Source organism: Narcine bancroftii, chromosome 11, assembly GCF_036971445.1.
Source record: "Narcine bancroftii isolate sNarBan1 chromosome 11, sNarBan1.hap1, whole genome shotgun sequence".
In the NCBI taxonomy this organism is placed as follows: Eukaryota; Metazoa; Chordata; class Chondrichthyes; order Torpediniformes; family Narcinidae; genus Narcine; species Narcine bancroftii.
In genome coordinates, this window is record NC_091479.1 from 18,488,431 (window position 1) to 18,507,878 (window position 19,448).

At 47.8% G+C, this 19,448-nt stretch overlaps 1 protein-coding gene across 8 annotated transcripts in view; it reads right to left on the reverse strand.

Annotated features, from left to right (window-relative positions):
* The window catches only part of LOC138745583 (AP-3 complex subunit beta-2), a 141,683-nt gene that overhangs the window by 43,654 nt on the left and 78,581 nt on the right, over nucleotides 1–19,448 (reverse strand). For 5 of the 8 annotated variants that reach the window (XM_069902784.1, XM_069902781.1, XM_069902779.1 and 2 more), the window contains 6 exons: nucleotides 14,421–14,553; nucleotides 12,981–13,090; nucleotides 10,354–10,530; nucleotides 9,110–9,296; nucleotides 6,573–6,691; nucleotides 2,868–2,924 (listed from right to left, as the gene is read on the reverse strand). In XM_069902784.1, the coding sequence (XP_069758885.1) occupies nucleotides 2,868–2,924; nucleotides 6,573–6,691; nucleotides 9,110–9,296; nucleotides 10,354–10,530; nucleotides 12,981–13,090; nucleotides 14,421–14,553 (783 nt within the window). The remainder of the gene's footprint in view (nucleotides 1–2,867; nucleotides 2,925–6,572; nucleotides 6,692–9,109; nucleotides 9,297–10,353; nucleotides 10,531–12,980; nucleotides 13,091–14,420; nucleotides 14,554–19,448) is intronic. The other 3 variants (XM_069902785.1, XM_069902782.1, XM_069902780.1) reach the window with 1 other exon arrangement.

Below are 19,448 nucleotides of genomic sequence, written 5' to 3' on the forward strand. Positions count from 1 at the left end.
AACTCTGTAGCCTGCTGTGGAAGTGTACGTCTGGGCTCGGTCAGGCCAAGGTGAGACTGGATAATGTCACCTGTCCCACCAGCTGCAGAAACAGACGCACAACGGTCCCAGCACTGACACTCTCCTCCCCATGAGATACCCTGGAATTTCTCAGGTTAGACCATACTAGCAAGTTCAGAGAAACACCAGTTAATTTGGCACAGGACCAACTTGGCCAGCATAGTACAGACCAGATCTGTTCAACTGATAGACCAGCTCATCACACTAAGAACAGAGATCTCTGGGAACACCCAGCAAGCGTGCGTCATAGTTAAGAGTTGCGTTTAGTGCAACACTATTACAGCGCCAGCGACCTGGGTTCAAAACCGACGCTATCTGTAAAGTGTTTATACGTACTCCCCATGCCTGCGTGGGTTTCCTCCGGGTGCTCTGGTTCCCCCCCTCCACCCTTCCTTAAAAAATGTATGGGGATCATAGGTTAATTGGGCGGTGGACAAGAAGGGCCTGTTACCATGCTGTATGTCTAAATTTAAAAAAATGTTACATTAAAAATAAATTAGAAGTCAGGCAGATTTGGTGAGAAAGTCAAAGCGTTAACTCTGTTTCTCTTTTCACTGTCTAATTTGTGTGATGTGTCTGTTCTTTCAGATTTCCAGCATATTGTTTTTTTTAAAAAAAAGTCGTAGTAGTGCTTTGCTCCTTGTAGCCTCAGAGTTCTACAGCACGGAAACTGGCCCTTTTCCCCCAACTTGTCCCTGAAGGCCAAGCTAGTCCCGTGTGCCTGCGTTCAGCCCTCGTCCCTCTCAACCTTTCCTATCCACATACAGTGAAACCCTTTACCCGGAATTCAAGCAACCAGCAAAAAAAATTGCGGAAAATAAAACACGGAAGTTTAAAATTGGCGTGCCTCGCTGTTAGTTCGCCGATCATGCAAAACACAATCTCAAGCAACCAGAAAAATTCTACCAATCCCCATAAGTGCCAGATACCAGGAGCTTTACTCTTCCTGTCTGTAATGGAGGATTTAGACCAGCTTATGCAAGAAAGGATGCAGTTGCATCAGAAAACATAATCTAAATTCCACCATGGGGCCCAGGGATTCAGTTGAATAGGAAGACATAACCTAAATTTACACTATGGGGCCCAGGGATGCATATGAATCAGTAGACATTATCCAACTTCCACCATGAGGCCCAGAGATGCAGTTGTCTTTTGTTGGTCGCAGACTGTCAGGAGACCTTGAAGATAATTAAATCATTTGTTCAAAGAGATAAGATCTGAAGTAAACAACTTTTGGGTAATATAAGCCATGGTCCCACTGCTGGTTTGAGACTCTCCAAGAGGTGGCAACATCTCTTAGCAAGAAGAAAAACTTCAAGAGTCCAGCTAACGTCCTGGTCGAGGGAGGTGGAGAAGCTGTTACCAGCGCCCCGACAACCTACTACAAGTGTGTAGTCGTTGCCTCGCTTCGGCAGTTGGGACCAGTCCAGGCGTTGATAAGTATAATTGGGAAGGGCTTGCATATTGTAGTTTGAATTCAGCTTTAGATTTAGTAATAAAGACTTGTATAAACTGAACTGCTCTCGGTGTGTGTGTCTATTTTCTTTCGGTAGCTCAAACACTGTGACCAATCTAAAACGAACAAAATGAGAGGTAGAAGTTTACCCAAGACACTGTCAAAACATCACAATTGTCCCCACCTCTACTTCCTCCTCTGGCAGTCTATTAATACCCATCACTCTCCATATGAAGGTGTGGTGTCTTTTAAATCTTTCCCCTCTCACTTCAAATCTCTGCTCTATAATTTTCAACTGGGGAAGAAGGACCATGATTATTGACCTTATCCATTGCCCCTCAAGGTTTTCTAAACCCATATAAAGGTCCACCCTCAGCCTCCTATACTCCAGGAAGAAAAGTCCCAGCCTGTCCTTATAATTCAAGCCTTGGAATATTCTCATGCATCTTTTCTGTACCTTTTTTTTTTAAGCTGAATATCATCTTTTCTATAGCTGGGCGATCAGAGCTGCACAAAATACTCCAAGTGCAATCTCACCAATGTCTTTTACAGTTGTAATGTGACATCCCTGCTCCTCTAATCAATGCGCAGACTGTTGAGGGGAAGTGAACCAAAATCCTTCCTATGTTACCACTTTAATGGAATTTATGTACCCAAGTAACTGTTCTACAACACTCCTCATTTACCTGCACCATTTTAACCTACCAAATTGCAACTCCCAGCACTCGTAAAGTTCCATCTGCCGTTTCTTGGCACACTCTCTACTGGAGGCAAGAGAAGATGGGTGCTGGTGGATATGAGCACCACTGGGTAAGGGAGGAGAGAGTGCGGTTACAATAGCATTATCTGCAATCTCTTGGAGAGAGAAAAACGGATGGAATGTTTTGGTTGGAGACCTTTTGCATGAACTGGGAAAGGGAGATATAAGATGCAAGGTTGAGTTGTAGGAAAGGTGCCGGAGAAATTGATGGGTTAAAGGGAATATGTACAATAGGGTAAGAGAGACAAAGAAGTCCAATCCACTCCAACTGCCCAGTTTAACCCATGTGATTTCACCCTATAATATTTCTCCTTGTCCTGCCCATGCCTCCCTCAGCTCTCACTGCAGCATAAATATGACCATTTCACCTGTCCTCCTGATGTCTCCAACCCAAAAAACCTTTCTCTTTCCACAGATGCCACCTAATTTGCTGAGTGTTCCTGTTTCAAAATTCCAGCATCTGTGGGTTATTTTGGTGGTCACCTGTCTTGACCATCACCCCAGATCCTTGACAGACTGCCTTCACAGGCACCCCACCCCCACCCCACAACGTAAAAGCACACATGCACTGCAGGCAAACCACTCTCAAACCTCTCTCCAGTCTCCGAGCAATCCGACCCGCTCCTCTGTCTCCAAGGACACGTCCTTCTGTGGGCAGCATCACAGAGGAGATTCAGACAGCTGCAACTACAAGGGTCATCAAACCGACATTCACTGGGATCACTCCCCTGCTCCTCCAGCTGCCGTTTACAGGTCTCTGTGGCAACTGCAAGTCCATATTGCCCACTTTTTGCTATCCATCTTACCTCACCTTTCTTGCAGAATATGCAAAACATTCCAGAATCCAGGAGCCGTCAGGTTCTGGGGGTGCATTCAGAAAGGGCAGCAAATGGGAGGATTACCAGAGTTTGTTTTTGAATAGGGAGCTCTGGACTGTGGATCCCAACTCTGAAGGCAATTGGACAGCTGAACATCAAACTGAAAACTCGTGTAAAAATCGAGTTTTGTCCATTTTTTTAAACATTAAATTTAAGGGGTCGACTATTATTCAGCAAATTACATGGATACCACTTTTGACCAAAAGTCACTGTATATGTGTGAAAAAGAAAAAGTGTATATCATGGCTAATGTGATTTATGGTGTGGAAAAAAAAAGAAAAAAAAAATACTACTTTTGACCGTGGTAAGTATCTGTGTCATCGGAGGCGATGAGAGGTCCAAGGGGCGGGTGGATGGGATTGGCTGATAAGTCAGCGTTCAAGGCATTGGGAGCTCCAATGGGTGGGTGGCAGGTACATCGAGTGGAAAGTCCACATTCAAGGTGTTGGAAACTCCAAGTGGCGGGTGGCTGGGATCTGCACTCGAGGCATTAGGAGCTCCAATGCCACCCAGTGGCAGGTTCACTGGGTGGTAAGTCCGTGTTCGAGATTTTGGAGCTTCGATGGGTGGATGGCAGATATACTGGGTGGAAAGACCGTGTTTGAGGTGCCAGGAGATCTGGCCAGGGTCTGAAGTGAGAGACTAGGGTTAAAGAGAGATAGAAAATTCCATATTTTTGGTCAAAAATTGGGAGTTGACTTTTACACGAGTATATATGGTAATTGGCTGGCCAAACTGTGGTGAGAGAAACAACAACTTAGCCCAAGGCCCACGTTGCTCAGAACGTGTATCCCAACTTTTCTCCACCATTAACTCAGTTTCTCTCTCCACAGATGCTGCCTGACCTCCTGAGTGGATTTCAGTTTAATTTTCAGTACCACTTTAAAATTGATTCATGGTGTCGAGAAGGCCCTTTCCATCCAGTGCACAGTATCTTCAACCCAATACCATTCAGGAGAAGGCACAAGAGCATCAAAATCAGGACTGCCAGGCTGGGGAATAGCTTCTTCCCGCAGGCTGTGAGACTGATAAACAGTATCTGCGACTGTGAAAACTTTTCCAAATATTTTAATTTATTTATTTTGATTATTTATGTGATCTTTATATTCCTAGTTCAGTATTTGTATGTGCATCATGGTCTGGAGAGATAAGGTTTTGTTGGGTTGGTTATGTAGAGCCAGAGATAATAATACTCTTGAACTGACACCGCACTCCACCCCCTACATCACCTCTTCTAGTTCTGATGCAGGGTTTCAACTTGAAACACCAACTATCCATATCTTGCTGAACTATAATGGGTTCTTCCCACCTCAGTCACACTCTCCTCCCCCACATCCATGTTTGTCAGGCAGAACGTATATGTGCTTTAGAACATGAACCTCCAGATTAAAGGACAGATCCTTTCCTGCTGTTGTCAGACTTTTGAATGGACCTCACCCTGGCAGATGATGATGCTGTGCTCTGTCTTGCAAAATTGTACTTTTCTCTTGTACATGCACAATGTGGTGTACTTTTTCCATACCCCCTACATTTATCACAATGCACAAACGTGGTGGAGAAACTCAGCAGGTCATGTAGCATTCAGTGAGGGGAGTGTGGTTGGAAGGGTGGGGGGGGACGGGAGGAGAGGAGGAAGGAAGAAGCAGGAATAGGAAACTATGTCAGTCTAGCCCCCACAAGGATCTAAGGTACAAAAAAAATGTTCCTTCCTCCAAGCTCTCCTTGCGCCCCCCCACCCCCTCATTTTTATTCAGGTGCCTGACTGTTTTTTCTTATACATGGCGAAGGGCCGAGACCCGTAACATGGGTTATCCTTTACTTCCTATGGATGCTGTGAGACCTGCTGAGTTTCTCCAGCACGCTTGTGTACTTCCCTTCACCCCAGCATCTGCAGACTTTCTTGTTTAACCTCCTACACTTATTGGTTATTGCATTACCTGCTGTACGAGTTGCATTACTTGGACAGCATGCAAAGCAAAGCCTCTCACTGTATTCTGGTAAAAAAATAAACAGTTCAATTCAAACCACTCCCTCCACAGATGCTGCCTGACCCACTGAGCTCTTCCAGCAGTTGCTTTTGGCTCCAGCAACAAATCCTGCACCTATGACATCAATCTTTCTTAAAACATAAATCAGTACAGCACCGTTCAAGCCCTTCAGCCCACGATGTTGTACTAACCGTCAACGTAGTCCTTCCCAATATCTCACCCATAACCCTTTATTTTTCATACTCTCACATGCCTATCCTGAGTCTTTTAAACATCCTGATTGTACCAGTCTCCTGCACCACCCCCTGACAATGCATTCCAGGCTCTCACTACTCTCTGTGTAAAAAAAATTACCTCCGACGTCTCCCCTAAACTTTCCTCCACTTATATTAAACAGATGACCTCTGATATTTGCCGCCCTGGGAAAAGGGTACTGGCTGTCCACCCTTATCTTCACCTCTCATAATCTTATACACCTCTAAAAAGCCGCCTTTCATCCTTCGTCACTCTAAAAAGGTCCTAACTCAGTCTTCATGAGACTTCTTCTACACCCATCCACATCCTTCCTGCAAAGAGGCCACCAGACCTAAACAGAATATTCTAAGCGTGGTCCAACCAGAGTTTTGTGGATTTGCATCATTACCTTAGGGGTCTTGAACTCAATCCTAATGAAAGCCGACTAGTGGTTTCTTAACCACTCTTCAACTGTGCGGCTCCTTGGGGACCAGGACCCCGCGATCCCTCTGTTCCTCCACGCTGCAAAGAATCCCACCATCAAACACTGAATTCCAAACAAGGTCACGTCCAAGGATTTGGGCAGTGTATACTTCTGGAAGAAGCATTGTCTGCTCTCCTGGTTCAGCGGCTCACTCTTGTGTTCACTTGACACCACCTTTCGTCTGGACTCTTGCCCCGAGATAATGCTCCCCACAAGTGACAAACTCCAAGGGATTTGCAGGTACACATCTAGCCCAACTGTTTGGAATCGCTTTGGTATCTGGAGAAGCACCAGCAAAGGCATTCTCTTTCAGGAGACCTCTTATTCTAACCTCTACTATTATAGCTCAATTGGTGAGCACCTCTTTAGTTGGCAAACTGGAATCTTTTGTGTTAGAGCTTCAAAGAGCACAGAAACAGGCCCTTGCAAACCTTGGTGCCCATCTCCAAGTAATCTCACTTGCCTGTTTATTCTTCTATGCCTTGCAAATTTAATGCCCGTCTACATGCCTCTTAAACCTGGTGATTGTATCTGATTACTAATATAACCCACTCTGTGTTCTTGTGTTCTCCCTATTGCTTCTTCCTTCAAACCCATCCTTCCTGTTACTTGCCCTAATACCTTATTTCAATGCTTTATGTAGGTTAATGGGAATATATAAATCCAGACAGCTGTTGTCATTGCACCCCCACCACCAGACACACCCACTTACCTCAACATTGCGGACTGAAGGGTCAGGGGCTGCTTCCGGCCAATCAGGGAGCTCCTGGTATCCGCTGGCTTTGCTGTTGAGCAGATGGGACAGTGATCCGAGCTGGAAGTGATCCCGATCTGAGAGAAAAACATTGCAAGAGTCAGCGTCCGGAGCCCCTGGCATGAAACTCGCGTCGAGCGCCCAGTGGTTACACCAGCTGGAACTGAAATATCTCAGCGACTGGGATCAAATCCCGGTCTCTGTGCATTGTGCCCTGTCGCATCATGGGTTTGTTCCCTCCCCCCCCCCCCCCCCCCCCCCCCCCCCCATTGGGTCGATATACCGATGGGCTCTGCAAGACAACCCTAGAGGATAAATCATCCTTGCAGGGATTCAACACCTCTCTTTGTAATTGGATCCTGGACTTCCTGATGGAAAGACCACAGTCTGTCTGGGTTGGCAGCAAACTCTCAATCCCCATCACACTGAGCACTGGCGAACCTCAAGGCTGTGCTCAGCCCACTACTGTTCATGCTGCCGACTCATGACTTCTCTGCCAGATTCAGTTCCAACAGAATCACCAAATTTTCAGATGTTTCAACAGTAGTAACCTCATCAGCAGAGAAGAGGTTGGAAAGCTAGTAAAATGGTATGAGAACAACCCGAGTCTCAACATGGACAAGATGAATGCGGAGTACGAAGGTTGACCATTCTCCAGTATAAAACAACATTCTATCGTTGAGAAAGTGGAGACCACAAAATATCTCGGCGTGCGTACAAGGGATGTACTATCCTAGACTCACAACACTTCCTCATTAATTAGGCAAGCGCAGGAGCGCCTACATTTCCTGAGGAGACTGAGGAGGGCAAGGCTATCGGCCCCCATCTTGTCAACCAATTGAGCATCTTGTTATCCGCATCATTGTGTGGGATGGGAGTTGCAAAGCATCAGACCAGAAGTCTGTACAGAGGATAATTAAAACAGCTGAGATCATCGGAGTCTCCCTTTCCTCTACAGAAGACATTTATTGGGATCGTTGTCTAAATAGGGCTCAAGGCATTATAGAAAACTTTTTCCATCCAGCGTACACGGTCTTTAACACACAACCATCAAGAAGGTGGTACAGCATGTGAGAAAGTGGAAAAGTTTTGGGAAGATCTAAATCAGGTATTAAATAAAATCACAAAAAATAACATCAAAAAATCCAGAGATATTTCTCCTAAGTAATATAAGAAGTAAAGAACTTGGCCTCGATTTGGATGAAGCACAAAAAAGATTTATTATGATAGCCTTAGCTGTAGCAAAAAAATGTATTATGTCAACCTGGAAATCAGAAGATAGCCTGAGAGTACAACAATGGTACATGGAAATGTATTCCTTTGGAAAAAATAACATATAATTTTAAAAAATAACAAACAGTATTCAAACAAATTTGGGAACCGTACATGGAACACAACAGAGAAGTCCTATCGCGGACCTCCACCCCCTAAAATGACAGGAGAAGACGAAATGAACTGACCCGGTGTGTAAAAGTAGAAGACACAAATTTCTTATTTATTTTCATTGTGTGATGGGTTTATTGTTTCGTATATGTTGAACGTTTAGTGGGTGGGGAGGGGGGGGTGGGGAGGAGGGAGGGAAGGGAGGGGGGAAAAGGGAAGAAAATGACACTGAGGAAATGTTTATGTGTATTTTGGTCAATATGGTTCATAGTGTAAAAAATTTAAAAATTTTAAATAAATAAATAGAAAGAAGGTGGTACAGGAGCATTAAAATCAGGACCTCCAGTCTGCATCTTCCCACTGGCTGTGAGATTAATGAACAGTATTCTGCAACTGTGAAAATCCTCCAAAATATGATTTTTATGCAACTATATGGCATTCTGTACCATGGTCTGGGTTGTACATGTAATAAACTTGAACAAGTGTAGGTGGGGGAAGATTCAGAGTCGATTAATGGGGAGAGGGGGAGTGGAGAGAGAGAGAGAGAGGGGGGGGAGGGAGGGGAGAAAGGGTTACACTGAAGGAATGAGATGGCATGACATGAGAAACGTGATGTGAATGTGATGCCTGATGTGGGCAAGAAGGTGCAAAATAAGGGGGAAGTAACGAACATTTGAGCGGCGGGGAGTCAGTCTCCTCTGCTGAGTGTCACTAAGACTGGGACACCACCTCTTGCAGTCCCCCATTCAGCAATGGAACTCCCTTAACATGATCTGCTTAAATAAAAAATTTAAAAAAAAATATGATCTGCTTGAGGAACCCAGCAAGTGGAGAAGCATCAGTGAGAAGGAAAAAGAATGGCCTGATTGAGTCTCAAGAAACTGATCATACCCAAAACACTGACTTTTCTTTTTTCTCCTCACTGACATTGCTCAACCTTCTTGGTTCCTCTGGCAGGTTGTGCCAAGCTTCAGATTCCAGCCTCCGCAGTACGCCGGACAAGCGAGCGGTAGCAGATCAAGATGAGTCGGTCCAGGTTCACAAGCAAGCCCGACCCACTTCCACCCCAGGCCATTGTGAGGCAGCGTTGCCAAACTTGGAGCCTCTCCTACCTTTGAAGGAAGATTCGAGCACTGGAGCTGGCTTCTGGGCCAAGAACAGTTTCTTAGCGTGCTTGTTCAACAGCCCGCTCTTCTCCGAGGGAACTATCAGCTGGCGGATGAAGCGAGCTCGATCACGGATATCATAGTTCTGGTCGTATTTGGCCAGGTTCAGGACATACTGGGTCAGTAGCTTGGTCTGGATTAGAAAGTAGAAACAAATAATATTGCCATTGCTCTGTTCTGACTGATCTCTCTCTATTTCTCTCTCCTACATTTTGACACATGAAGGGTAAACTCACTGAACTTTCTCACTGTATCTCGGTGCTTGAGACAAAAACTAGGAAAAAATTTGCACCACAAGGCAGCGCTCCCGGTGAGCGGGGAGAGGAGACACCACACTCCTCCACAGGGTTCTACCACCCAGTCCTACTACCAACGACTCTGTACAGGATTTAAATGTTAAAGGAGCCAACGGTAGCTTATTATAAAAACCTGCAACCACGGGGTCTGGGCAGCACTCGAGGGGTTACAGACTCCGGGGAAGCAGAGGACTGGCGTAGGGCACCTTATTTGAGAAGGATAAGCAGAGAAGATGCCCCTACAGGGTGGTGACCATGGTGGCGGACAAGAGAGGGGCTCTGCGGCTGAAAAAAAAAGGTGGTAGGCTGCTGGCAACGGGGTCGAAGGGCTCACACCTGGCTGTGGACTAGTGGAGAATGGCTCAAGGCTGGCTGAAGGGGTACCAGATTTTGGAACCAAGATGCCAGAGCGAGCCAAGGGCAGGAAGTGCCCCCGAGGGGCCTTGGACGCCACAGGCTTCCTAATTGTGTTAGCGATTTGGAGCTGGTGTTCGGGCTGCCGATGGTTTGGACTGACGTCTGTGTGGTTGCAAGAGGCTACGGGAGTGCTGGTAGTAAATCCATGGACACTCAGTGACTCTAAAGTGACTTTCTTTTGCTTCTCTTTCTCAGTCTGTTTCGGGGTGCTGGGCAATTTTTGCTGTTGATGAATCTTTATCTGCCTTATGAAATGCAATTTCATGTAACATTACATCTGTTTTATTATATGACAATAAAAGAATCTTGAATCAACCACCAATAAGTGTTGAACTTCACAGGACAAACTCCGAAAGGGCATCGCATTTTACCAAGGGCACCTTGTATCACCACTGCAGGTTAACACGTTGTAGGACTATCAACACCTCTCCCAACGCCTTCATGTCAACCCACTGCCACCCACTCTGGGAGTCTGACCTGTTTGGAATTGGTGAGATATAGTTTGGCAGCCAGGTTAATGATTTGTAATTTTACGATGTCTTCCTCACTCGTGAAGGATGAGGCCATTTTCCGCAGAACATCAGGCGCGATCTTCGGCACGTGCTCGCAGTACTCTCCGATGAGCCAAAGGATACTGGCCCTGGCCATGGGAACCTGCTCAAAGAGAGGGGAGAATCCATCAGGTAAGGGGTTGAAAATGCTTCCCAAAACACATCTGCTCGGACGGTGGTGGCGTCTAAGTGTGTTTTAGTGGATTGCTCAGAAAGAGAACCAGCTCCCGCAGAGCGAGCCTGGAAGGGTGGTCAGGAATGGGCTGGGGTTGGGGATAGGAAGTCAGGGATCCCATAGAGGATTTGCTGACAGCCTGGAACTTGAGGGGTTGGATGAGCTTTGTACAATGCAGTGGTGGGAAGCGGGCGGAGGGGAGAGTGCCTGGAGTGACCGACAATGGGCAAAATCTCGTCTGTATTCTCCAGGAGGAATGCGGGGTGTAAAATGGAATAATCTTCTGCCCTCCTGACATAGGATATGGCCATGGATCACTCCAGGGATCAAGCAAAAGTTTATAGACTGATACAAAATGACCTTGAAATGGTCAGTGTTATTTCACCCAGAGCAAAATCAACCTTCTCACACTGAAGGAGGCAGCTGGATACCTGGGCCTTAATTCACCACCAGGCCCAGAAGGTGATAACCCTGGCTAAGTGGCACCACTTGATTTCAAGACAGGAGATTGTAAGTTCTAGTCCTGCCCCAGAAACCTATTCCAGAGTCTCAGCAGATGAGCTGGTGCAGTACTGAAGGAGTGCTTGTTTGTTAATCACTCAACTCCAACCAGAACAGGAAGACTGGTGTCCAAATTAGCCTTATAATCAGAATAGCAGGAAGTTCAAAGCTCCAGAGGGCATTTTATATTGGGTTGAATGTGTGGTGCACTGTTAGCCAGAATCAGACACACACAAAAATAAAGACTGTACAACAGGCTTTAATCGACAAAGACTTCCACAGAGCAAGGCTGGCTGTGGCTGCAGTAACTTTGAGTGAGGCCTCGGGAGGCCGGCGCAGGCTTATATCCCGGAGGGTGATTGATACCCGACCGGGTGGGGCTTGATCCATTCAGGCCGACTGATTGATAGCTGGCCAGGTGTTGTCCTGTCCCCTTACACTCCTGCAGGTACAGAGGTTTCCCCCTGAAGTAGGCCGGTAGTACACTTCTGCAGGTACAGAGGCTGCCCCCTGCAGTAGGCCGGTGGTACACTCCTGCAGGTACAGAGGCTGCCCCCTGCAGTAGGCCAGTGGTGTACCACCACAGAAAGCCCCTACCTGTTATATGTGGATTATGGAGGAACACGTGGCCTCCACAATCCTCGTCTGGAACATCGTGGATGGTCACTTGACCTTCCTGTCCGAAACTTATTCGGAAATCGCATTACATGCCAATCAAGGTTGGACTCCGGCCACGTAGGAGTGCACAACGTACCGTTGGCTCAATTAAATGACTGTGTCATCGATGGCCAGATATCAGTGCATACCACATTTCTCTCTCTCTCTGCCTCGTGGTCCAAGACCCGGACATCACTCCGTGCCAGGTCACTGGAGGAATAGTGGGTAAGGTATGCAGTACACTTAAGTTGAGCCGTAAAACGGTAGAGAACTGGACCCCCGTTAGTTAAAGGAATCGGGATTATATCTTGAAGTGTGTACATGTGTGGGAGCACGTGGAAGGTAAGCGGTCACTGATACATCAGATTTACGAATACTCGAATTATGAAAATTTGCTTTTATGAAGAAATGTATGTTTGCTTTTATGAAAGGATTTGAATGGGTTTTTGCTTTTACAAAAATAGTCTCCAATAGCAGTAAATGGGTCTTCGCTTTACGCCATTTCGACTTACAAAAGGTTTCATAGGAACGCTCTAATTTCGTAATGTGGGGTATACCCATAGAGTCATTTAGTAGTAGAGTAATTAAGTATCATTTGACGCTTTCCCCTGTTTGTCTCCTGTGTGTTCAATAAAAGTTACCTTGGTTTGTAACATTGAGTCTAGTGTCTCTCTGTGAACCCACCGAACCCGACACTTTTCACACTACCTTCTCAATCAAGAGTGGCCACGATGGCACCATGGTAGAGCGGTTGCCTCACAACCACTGCGTCCCAGATTCAATCATGATCTCAAGTGTGCTGACAGTGTGGAGTTTGCACGTTTACCCGGTGATCAAGTTTCCTCCAACATTCCAAATTCATGGTGGGTTTGTGGCTATAAATTGCTGAGTGCATATATGGGGGGGGGGGGGGGGGGCGGGGGCAGAGGGTGAGGTGGTGAGGAATAATGATGGGAATGTGGGGAGAATAAAATGGAATTGGTGCAGGTTTACATAAACAGGGCTACTGCTCAGCATGGATTCAGTGGGCCTAATGGACAGGTTTTGAGTGAGATAACTCTAAATGAAATAAAAAGACACAGAGAGGGCTCTTAAAGATCTGGATTGAGCTCAAACACTTGGAGGAGGCTCTGATGGGCGAATCTCTGAGAGGGAGATGAAGACTGTGGTGGGACAAGACAGATTGGTTCACCAGGACGCTGGTCCAGCCCAGCACTCACCATGATGTTATCAATGAGCTTCGCCATGTGCCGAATTATGTCACTGAGCTGGGCCGGCTGCATCTGCAACAGTTTCTTAATGACGACCACGGACTCCGCCACCACCAGCTCTGCAACAGAAGGGCAGTGAGGTCACGAAGCGCTGGGACCCCACCGACCGCAAGCAAACTGTGGAAGAGGCAAGGTGTACAAGGTAGGGCCTGGCAGTGAGAAGAGGACCCATGCTCTCCACTGTGTAGCCTTAAACCCAAAGCGCACAGAACTGAGTGTCAGGGCGATTCCGCATTTAGGCAGTGAGGATAAGAAGCAAGGCTTGCAAGATTGTGGGAGTAGAATGACGGAAAAGGCAGTCGCTGAGATCTTCTATAAAATGCAATATAGCTATCATAAGTTCTCAGCCACATCCAATCTTTGTCACCGATATGCACAAGGGAGTCAGAGTCTTGTACAGGTACGCAATCCTTTATCTGGACATCTAAAATCCATAAAGCTCCAACATCTGGCAAGTAGGGAGAGAGACTGGCAGTGCGAGTCGGGCGGGCGAGAGACCGGCAGCGCGAGTCGGGCGGGCGAGAGACCGGCAGCGTGAGTCGGGCGGGCGAGAGACCGGCAGCGCGAGTCGGGCGGGCGAGAGACCGGCAGCGCGAGTCGGGCGGGCGAGAGACCGGCAGCGCGAGTCGGGCAAGCAAGGGCGAGAGACCGGCAGCGCGAGTCGGGCAAGCAAGGGCGAGAGACCGGCAGCGCGAGTCGGGCAGGCGAGAGACCGGCAGCACGAGTTGGGCGGGCGAGGGCAAGAGACTGGCAGCGCGAGTCGGGCGGGCGAGGGCGAGAGACCAGCAGCGCGAGTCGGGCGGGTGAGGGTGAGAGACCGGCAGCATGAGTTGGGCAAGCAAGGGGGACAGACCGGTAGCGCGAGTCGGGCGGGCGAGAGACCGGTAGCGCGAGTCGGGCGGGCAAGAGACCGGTAGCGCGAGTCGGGCGGGAGAGGGGAAAGAGACTGGCAGCGCGACTGGAAGGGGGTGGATACGGCAGCATAATTCGGGTGGGTTTAAATCTGGCTTTCCGAAATCTGGAAAAATCTGAAATTCGGAACACACTGTCCCCCAAGGGTTCTGGATAAAAGATTGTGTACCTGTAGTACAGTAACAGGTCCAGTTTGTCTGAGTCCTCTTGTTTGAGCCTCATCTGCCTGCATTAGGCCCGACTCCCTCCCATCCATGGAGTTATCCATGTGAAGGAAGATAACGTACCTGGTTCCACCATTTTGTCTGGCAGCTTGCTCCATGTGCCCACCACAATCTGAGTGAAGAACTGTCCCCTGACACTCACCCCCACCTCATGTCATAGTTATCCCCTCTATTACACAAGGAGTGAGGCATGCCACATGTGAGAAACCTTGCGCAAGAACGGCTCGGGACCCAGCTATGCATTTGGACTCACCGTCTCGGTTGGACAGCAGTTGAACCAGCCCGTTCAGGCACGTGTCACGGACCTCGTCGATATTGGTGGCACAGCGGCCAATAGCCTGAATGGTAGCAGCCACGAAGTCCTTATCCTGGCTCTTAATGTATGTCTGCAGAGATGGGAAAAGAATGGAGATAATAAGGTAACCATGCTTGTGGTGCTTGATTCTTGTTGTGGGCTCTTTAACCTCTCCAGTTTTTGGACCAGAGTAGCCATTTTCAGCAGGGGCCCAATTAAATTTGACTGCTTCATAGGGAAGGGAGCCAACAAACTTTGAGCAGAGTCTTAAGGAGGCCATGGCACTGAGGGCTTGAGAGCAAGGGGAAACCCCTCAAATAACAGAGGGGGGAGAAACTTCAAGGGGCCACAAAGGTGGCAATGGTGCTTAATAGAAAACAAATGTAACAATGTATAGTGATGGAAATTTATGGATATGACACTAAGGATGTGAAATAACTGTGAATAGTTTTCCTTCATAAATAATTCATTGTGAATCAAGTTTATTTTGGGGAAAGAAATTCAGAGCCTCATATCAGACATTAGGTCATTTCACCCCAGGCCTGGAGACCAGCTACAAGTGCAGAGGGAAAACTTGAAACTTATCTTTCATAGACCAACCCTAAAAGGCTGCTCCAGTGTTGCATTCATGTTGGTCAGCGCATCATAGTGACCTCCGGATCCGATGGAGGCAGGGCAACTGGTGCCATAGCACCACCCGTCATAAATACACAGCAATAGCCATCTTCCCTACCCGTAATCCCCCACGCAGCTGGAACTGTTCTAGTAAACATAGCAGTTCCTGCTGCGTGGGGGATTATGGGTAAGGAAGACAGCCATTGCTCTGCCGCGTTTGAGCCACAGAGAGAAGACCCGAAGGCCGAAGCGGCCTGGTGAGGCTGTCACCACCCACACTGGATGCCCCCTGACAGTTCCCACCGGCCCCCACCTTGAGGGGGTCATGGAGGGAGAAGGGTGAGTGGGGAAATGGGTTACGGGCTGACGGTGTCATCAACCCACCCCTAACCAGCTGCTTGCAGTGGCTGTACTTTCAAGCCAGGCAGCAGAGTGCATCGCTCTGCCGATTATCCTTCCCCTAGCAGTGTTGGATTTGGCACCTCAGAGTGGGCCACGGCACATTCAGAAAGATAAGTCTCTAGGCGCAAGGGCGGAGAACATCCCCCTTTCCAGTCGGCCATTTTCCTTGCTTGAAAAGGATTAATGGAAATCCTTCAGATTTCCCCCATCTGTCTTTCATCCTCTGCTTTTGCGAGGCCTCAAAACCCGGCTCCTCCATAGACATGGAGAGCATGTAATGGTAGTCAGTGTTAACCATCAAACAGCCCTTACTGATCCCATTTTTTTTCTCTCGGTGAAGGCGTGGGAAACTGGAGAGTGGTCAAGTGAGGGTAAAGGGGAATCCCAATCGTGGCAGCAGGAAAGAGAGGCAGGAGGATCACTGGCCCATCCTGGACTGGCCCCCATCTGGAAGTCTTTCTGGAGGGTTGTTAAGAATTAAATTCCCATATTGCAATATGATTAGAGTTCACTGCCACTGGTCTGCAGCCGAGATTGCTGAAGTCAGACCAATATTTATCCACAGAATTAATTGGCCAGATCACATTTAATCCTGCCTTGAAGCAGAGGGAGCTACATAAATGCACTGTTGTTTCAAATCACAGATCGGAGGCTGCCTGTAGAGATCCAAACACGTGGGGCAGTCTAACTAGAGCTTGCTTTCTCCTTTTCCAATAACTCCTGGGCTATCGCAAATTTTCCTTGACTCATTCATTGCTAACGTCAGCAGCTTTTACTGCCCAAGCTTTACTGCCCTTGAATAGATAGGGTGAGTCGCCTTCTTAAACTGCTGTCCTGCTGAAGGTACTCCCCCAGCAAGGGAGAGGGAGTTCTTGTTTTTATACAGAGCTGTTGAGACACAGGAAGATCCCACGTTCAGAGGCACATCTGTTAGCATTGTGAGAGTCGGGTTAACCTCCCATTTCTGAGACTCACTCTGAGACCAAGGATTGAAAGATTACTGACACAAGCTCCACCTGCCTGTTCCTTGGGGGGGGGGGGGGAGAGAGAGAGGAGAGAGGGGAGGAGGGGGAGAGAAGCAAAGAGACTGAAGGAAGGCAAGAAGGGGAGAAAAGGGAGAGGAGAGAAAGAGGGAGGAGAGGGAAAGAAAGAGAGGAAGAAAAAGACAATGAATGAATATTGGACTGCCTCTCCCAGATATGGAATTAGAAGTCAATCCCTCCCTAAAGGCATCTACACCCCCCGCAGCCCCTCGCGTTGTCTGAATTTGCTTTCTTCACTTAGGTCACTGTGGACTGGGTGACTTCTGTGCTTCACTCCATTGTGGAGCTTTTTCTGTCTGGGCCTCAGTGACATTCAAAGAGAGACACAGCGGCTGCTCCACTGGTGCCGGAGGTCATCAGAAGGCCCATCCGGTCAAACAAGAGACTGTCAGGGAAGAATCAACACTGCTGGGCGCAGGCTGACAGAACGAGAGCGGAGAGAGTTTTTGATGAGAGCCTGTCAGAAGTGGGAAGCTTGTGTTTGACGCTCACCTGTTTAATGAACTTCCCCCTTGGAACATGAGTCAGAGATGGGGCTGAGATGTTGTCAAGAGATTTAATCCAAAAAAAACCAAGAGATTTAATCACTAATGAGGCTGAGGAGAGCAAGGCTACTGGAGCACGGCTGAGAGTCCTGTGTGGCTGGAAGTCAATACAAAGGATCATCAAAACGGCCTAGAGGATCACTGGTATCTCCCTTTGTTCTACTGATGACATTTACACGGAACATTGCGTAAATAAGAGTTATAGAGGACCCTTTTCATCCAGCACACAGCTTATTTGACTACCATCAAGTAAGAGGTACAGGAGTATCAAAATCAGGACTGCCAGCCTGGGGAAAAGCTTCTGGCAGGCTGTGAAATCGATGATCAGCAATCTATAAATCATTCTAAAATATTGATATATATCCAAAATTATATCTTTATGTATATAGGGCAGCGATCGGGAACAGGGTTCGAATCCCTCGTTGTCAGTAAGGTGTTTGCGCGTTCTCCCCGTGTCTGCTTGGGTTTTACCCATGTGATCCAGTTTCCTCCCACCCTTCAAATTTATCTCAGGGGTCTAGGTCAATTGGGTGTAATTGGGCACTGTCTGTCTAAAATTTAAAATTAAATTTAATATGCGATTATTATGTACTGTGCATCGTGTGTGAACTGGTCCGAGGAAATGCTGCTTTGTCCAGTTGTACGTGTACAGTCAGATGATAAAAACTTTGAACTTGAAGTTCCATGAATTAATGTGATCATGTGATGCAAACATATTTCATTTCATTTCCTTTCCAATTATTGTATTTCCTTTTGTTAAGTGTCCCCTTATGTCCCAAATAAAACTTACAGCAAGACGCATGAAGCATTATCAATGGACACAAAAAGAATGCTCAAATCGAACCATAGTCTCTGCTCCAGCAACTCAGGTTTAATCCTGACATGAGACGCTGTGTAGGTATGTGGAGTTTGCAGATTACCCCACCCTGGGTGTTTCGGTTTCCTCCCATGTCCTAAACACAATGGGTTAATTGGCCCCAATGATGTGCAGAAGAGTGGCAGGAGAATTGGAGATGGGGAAATTCTGGGAATGTGAGAGTGAATAGGTTACAGGTAGAGTGGGGGAATAGAGATGATGGAATTACCCCGGCTCAGTGGGCCAAGTGGCCTTCTGCACTGTACGGAAACATAGATAACCACTGGCTCAGCAAAAACTGATGTTTTGAATGAAAGATTTCAAATAATTTCCTGTCTACCAATTCAGAAGTCAGGAAAATGGAGTAAAAGCAATACCTTTTTCAATTTACCAACTCCCGCATCACTTCAGAGAGTGACCATAGAACATTAGAGCTCAGAAACAGGACCTTAGGCCCCTCTATTCTGTGCCAAGAAATTTTTCTTAAATGTCGAAATCGAGCCCACATTCACCACTTCAGCTAGTAGTTCGCTCCATGTTCTTAAGTGAAGGAGTTCCCCCAGCCAGTTCCCTTTAATCATTTCACCTTTCACCCATGTCCTCCATTTCTTGCCTGTGGAAAAAGCCTGTTTGTATTTACTCTATCTTTGCACCTCATAAATTTGTTTTGCTGCCCACTGTATGAGAGCACATCAACAGATGGGCCACATCTCAGCCCCGTCACTCCCAGTTCTTCCTCTTCCCCTGTTGTTTCCTAGCCCTCTTCCCCTGTCTGATCCCTCCATCCAGATTCCTTCCTTTTCCCACTCCCCTCTCCCCTGGTGTGTAATTAGGGGCAGAAGGATCTGGGGGAGTAGAGAAAATTGCGAGAGAGAATTGGTTGCAGGGAAAGGTGGAGCAGAGGTACTGGTACACAATCCTTTATCCAGACATCTAAAATACGGAAAGCTCCAAAAACCAGCATTTTTTTCCTGGTGCTGGTACAGCAGAGGGAGGGGGGGGGGGGGGGAGAGAGAGAGAGAGAGAGAGAGAGAGAGACAGAGAGAGAGAGAGAGAGAGAGAGAGCAGGGCGAGGGTGGGGGGGGAGAGACAGCAGCACGACTTGGGCAGGGGGGCCGGGGGGGTGGTGGGGGGGGAGAGACGGCAGCACAACTCGGGCAGGTGGGTGGGGGATGAGAGAGATGGCAGCGTGACTCGGGTGGGCGAGGGGTGAGAAAGATGGCAGCATAACTCGGGCGGGCAGGCAGGGGAGAGAAAGATGTTAGCGCGACTCAGGCGGGCGGGCAGGGGGAGAAAGATGGCAGCGCGACTTGGGTGGGTGAGGGGGAGAGAGATGGTAGCATGATTTGGGCGGGCTGGGGGGGAGAGACTGCAGCGCAACACGGGTGGGCGGAGGGGAGAGACGGCAGCGCGGCTCGGATGGGCGGGGAGAGAGAGAGGCGGGCGAGGGGGATGAGAGATGCCAGCGCGACTGGAAATGGGTGGATATGGCAGCACAATTCAGGTGGGCTTAAATCTGGGGCAG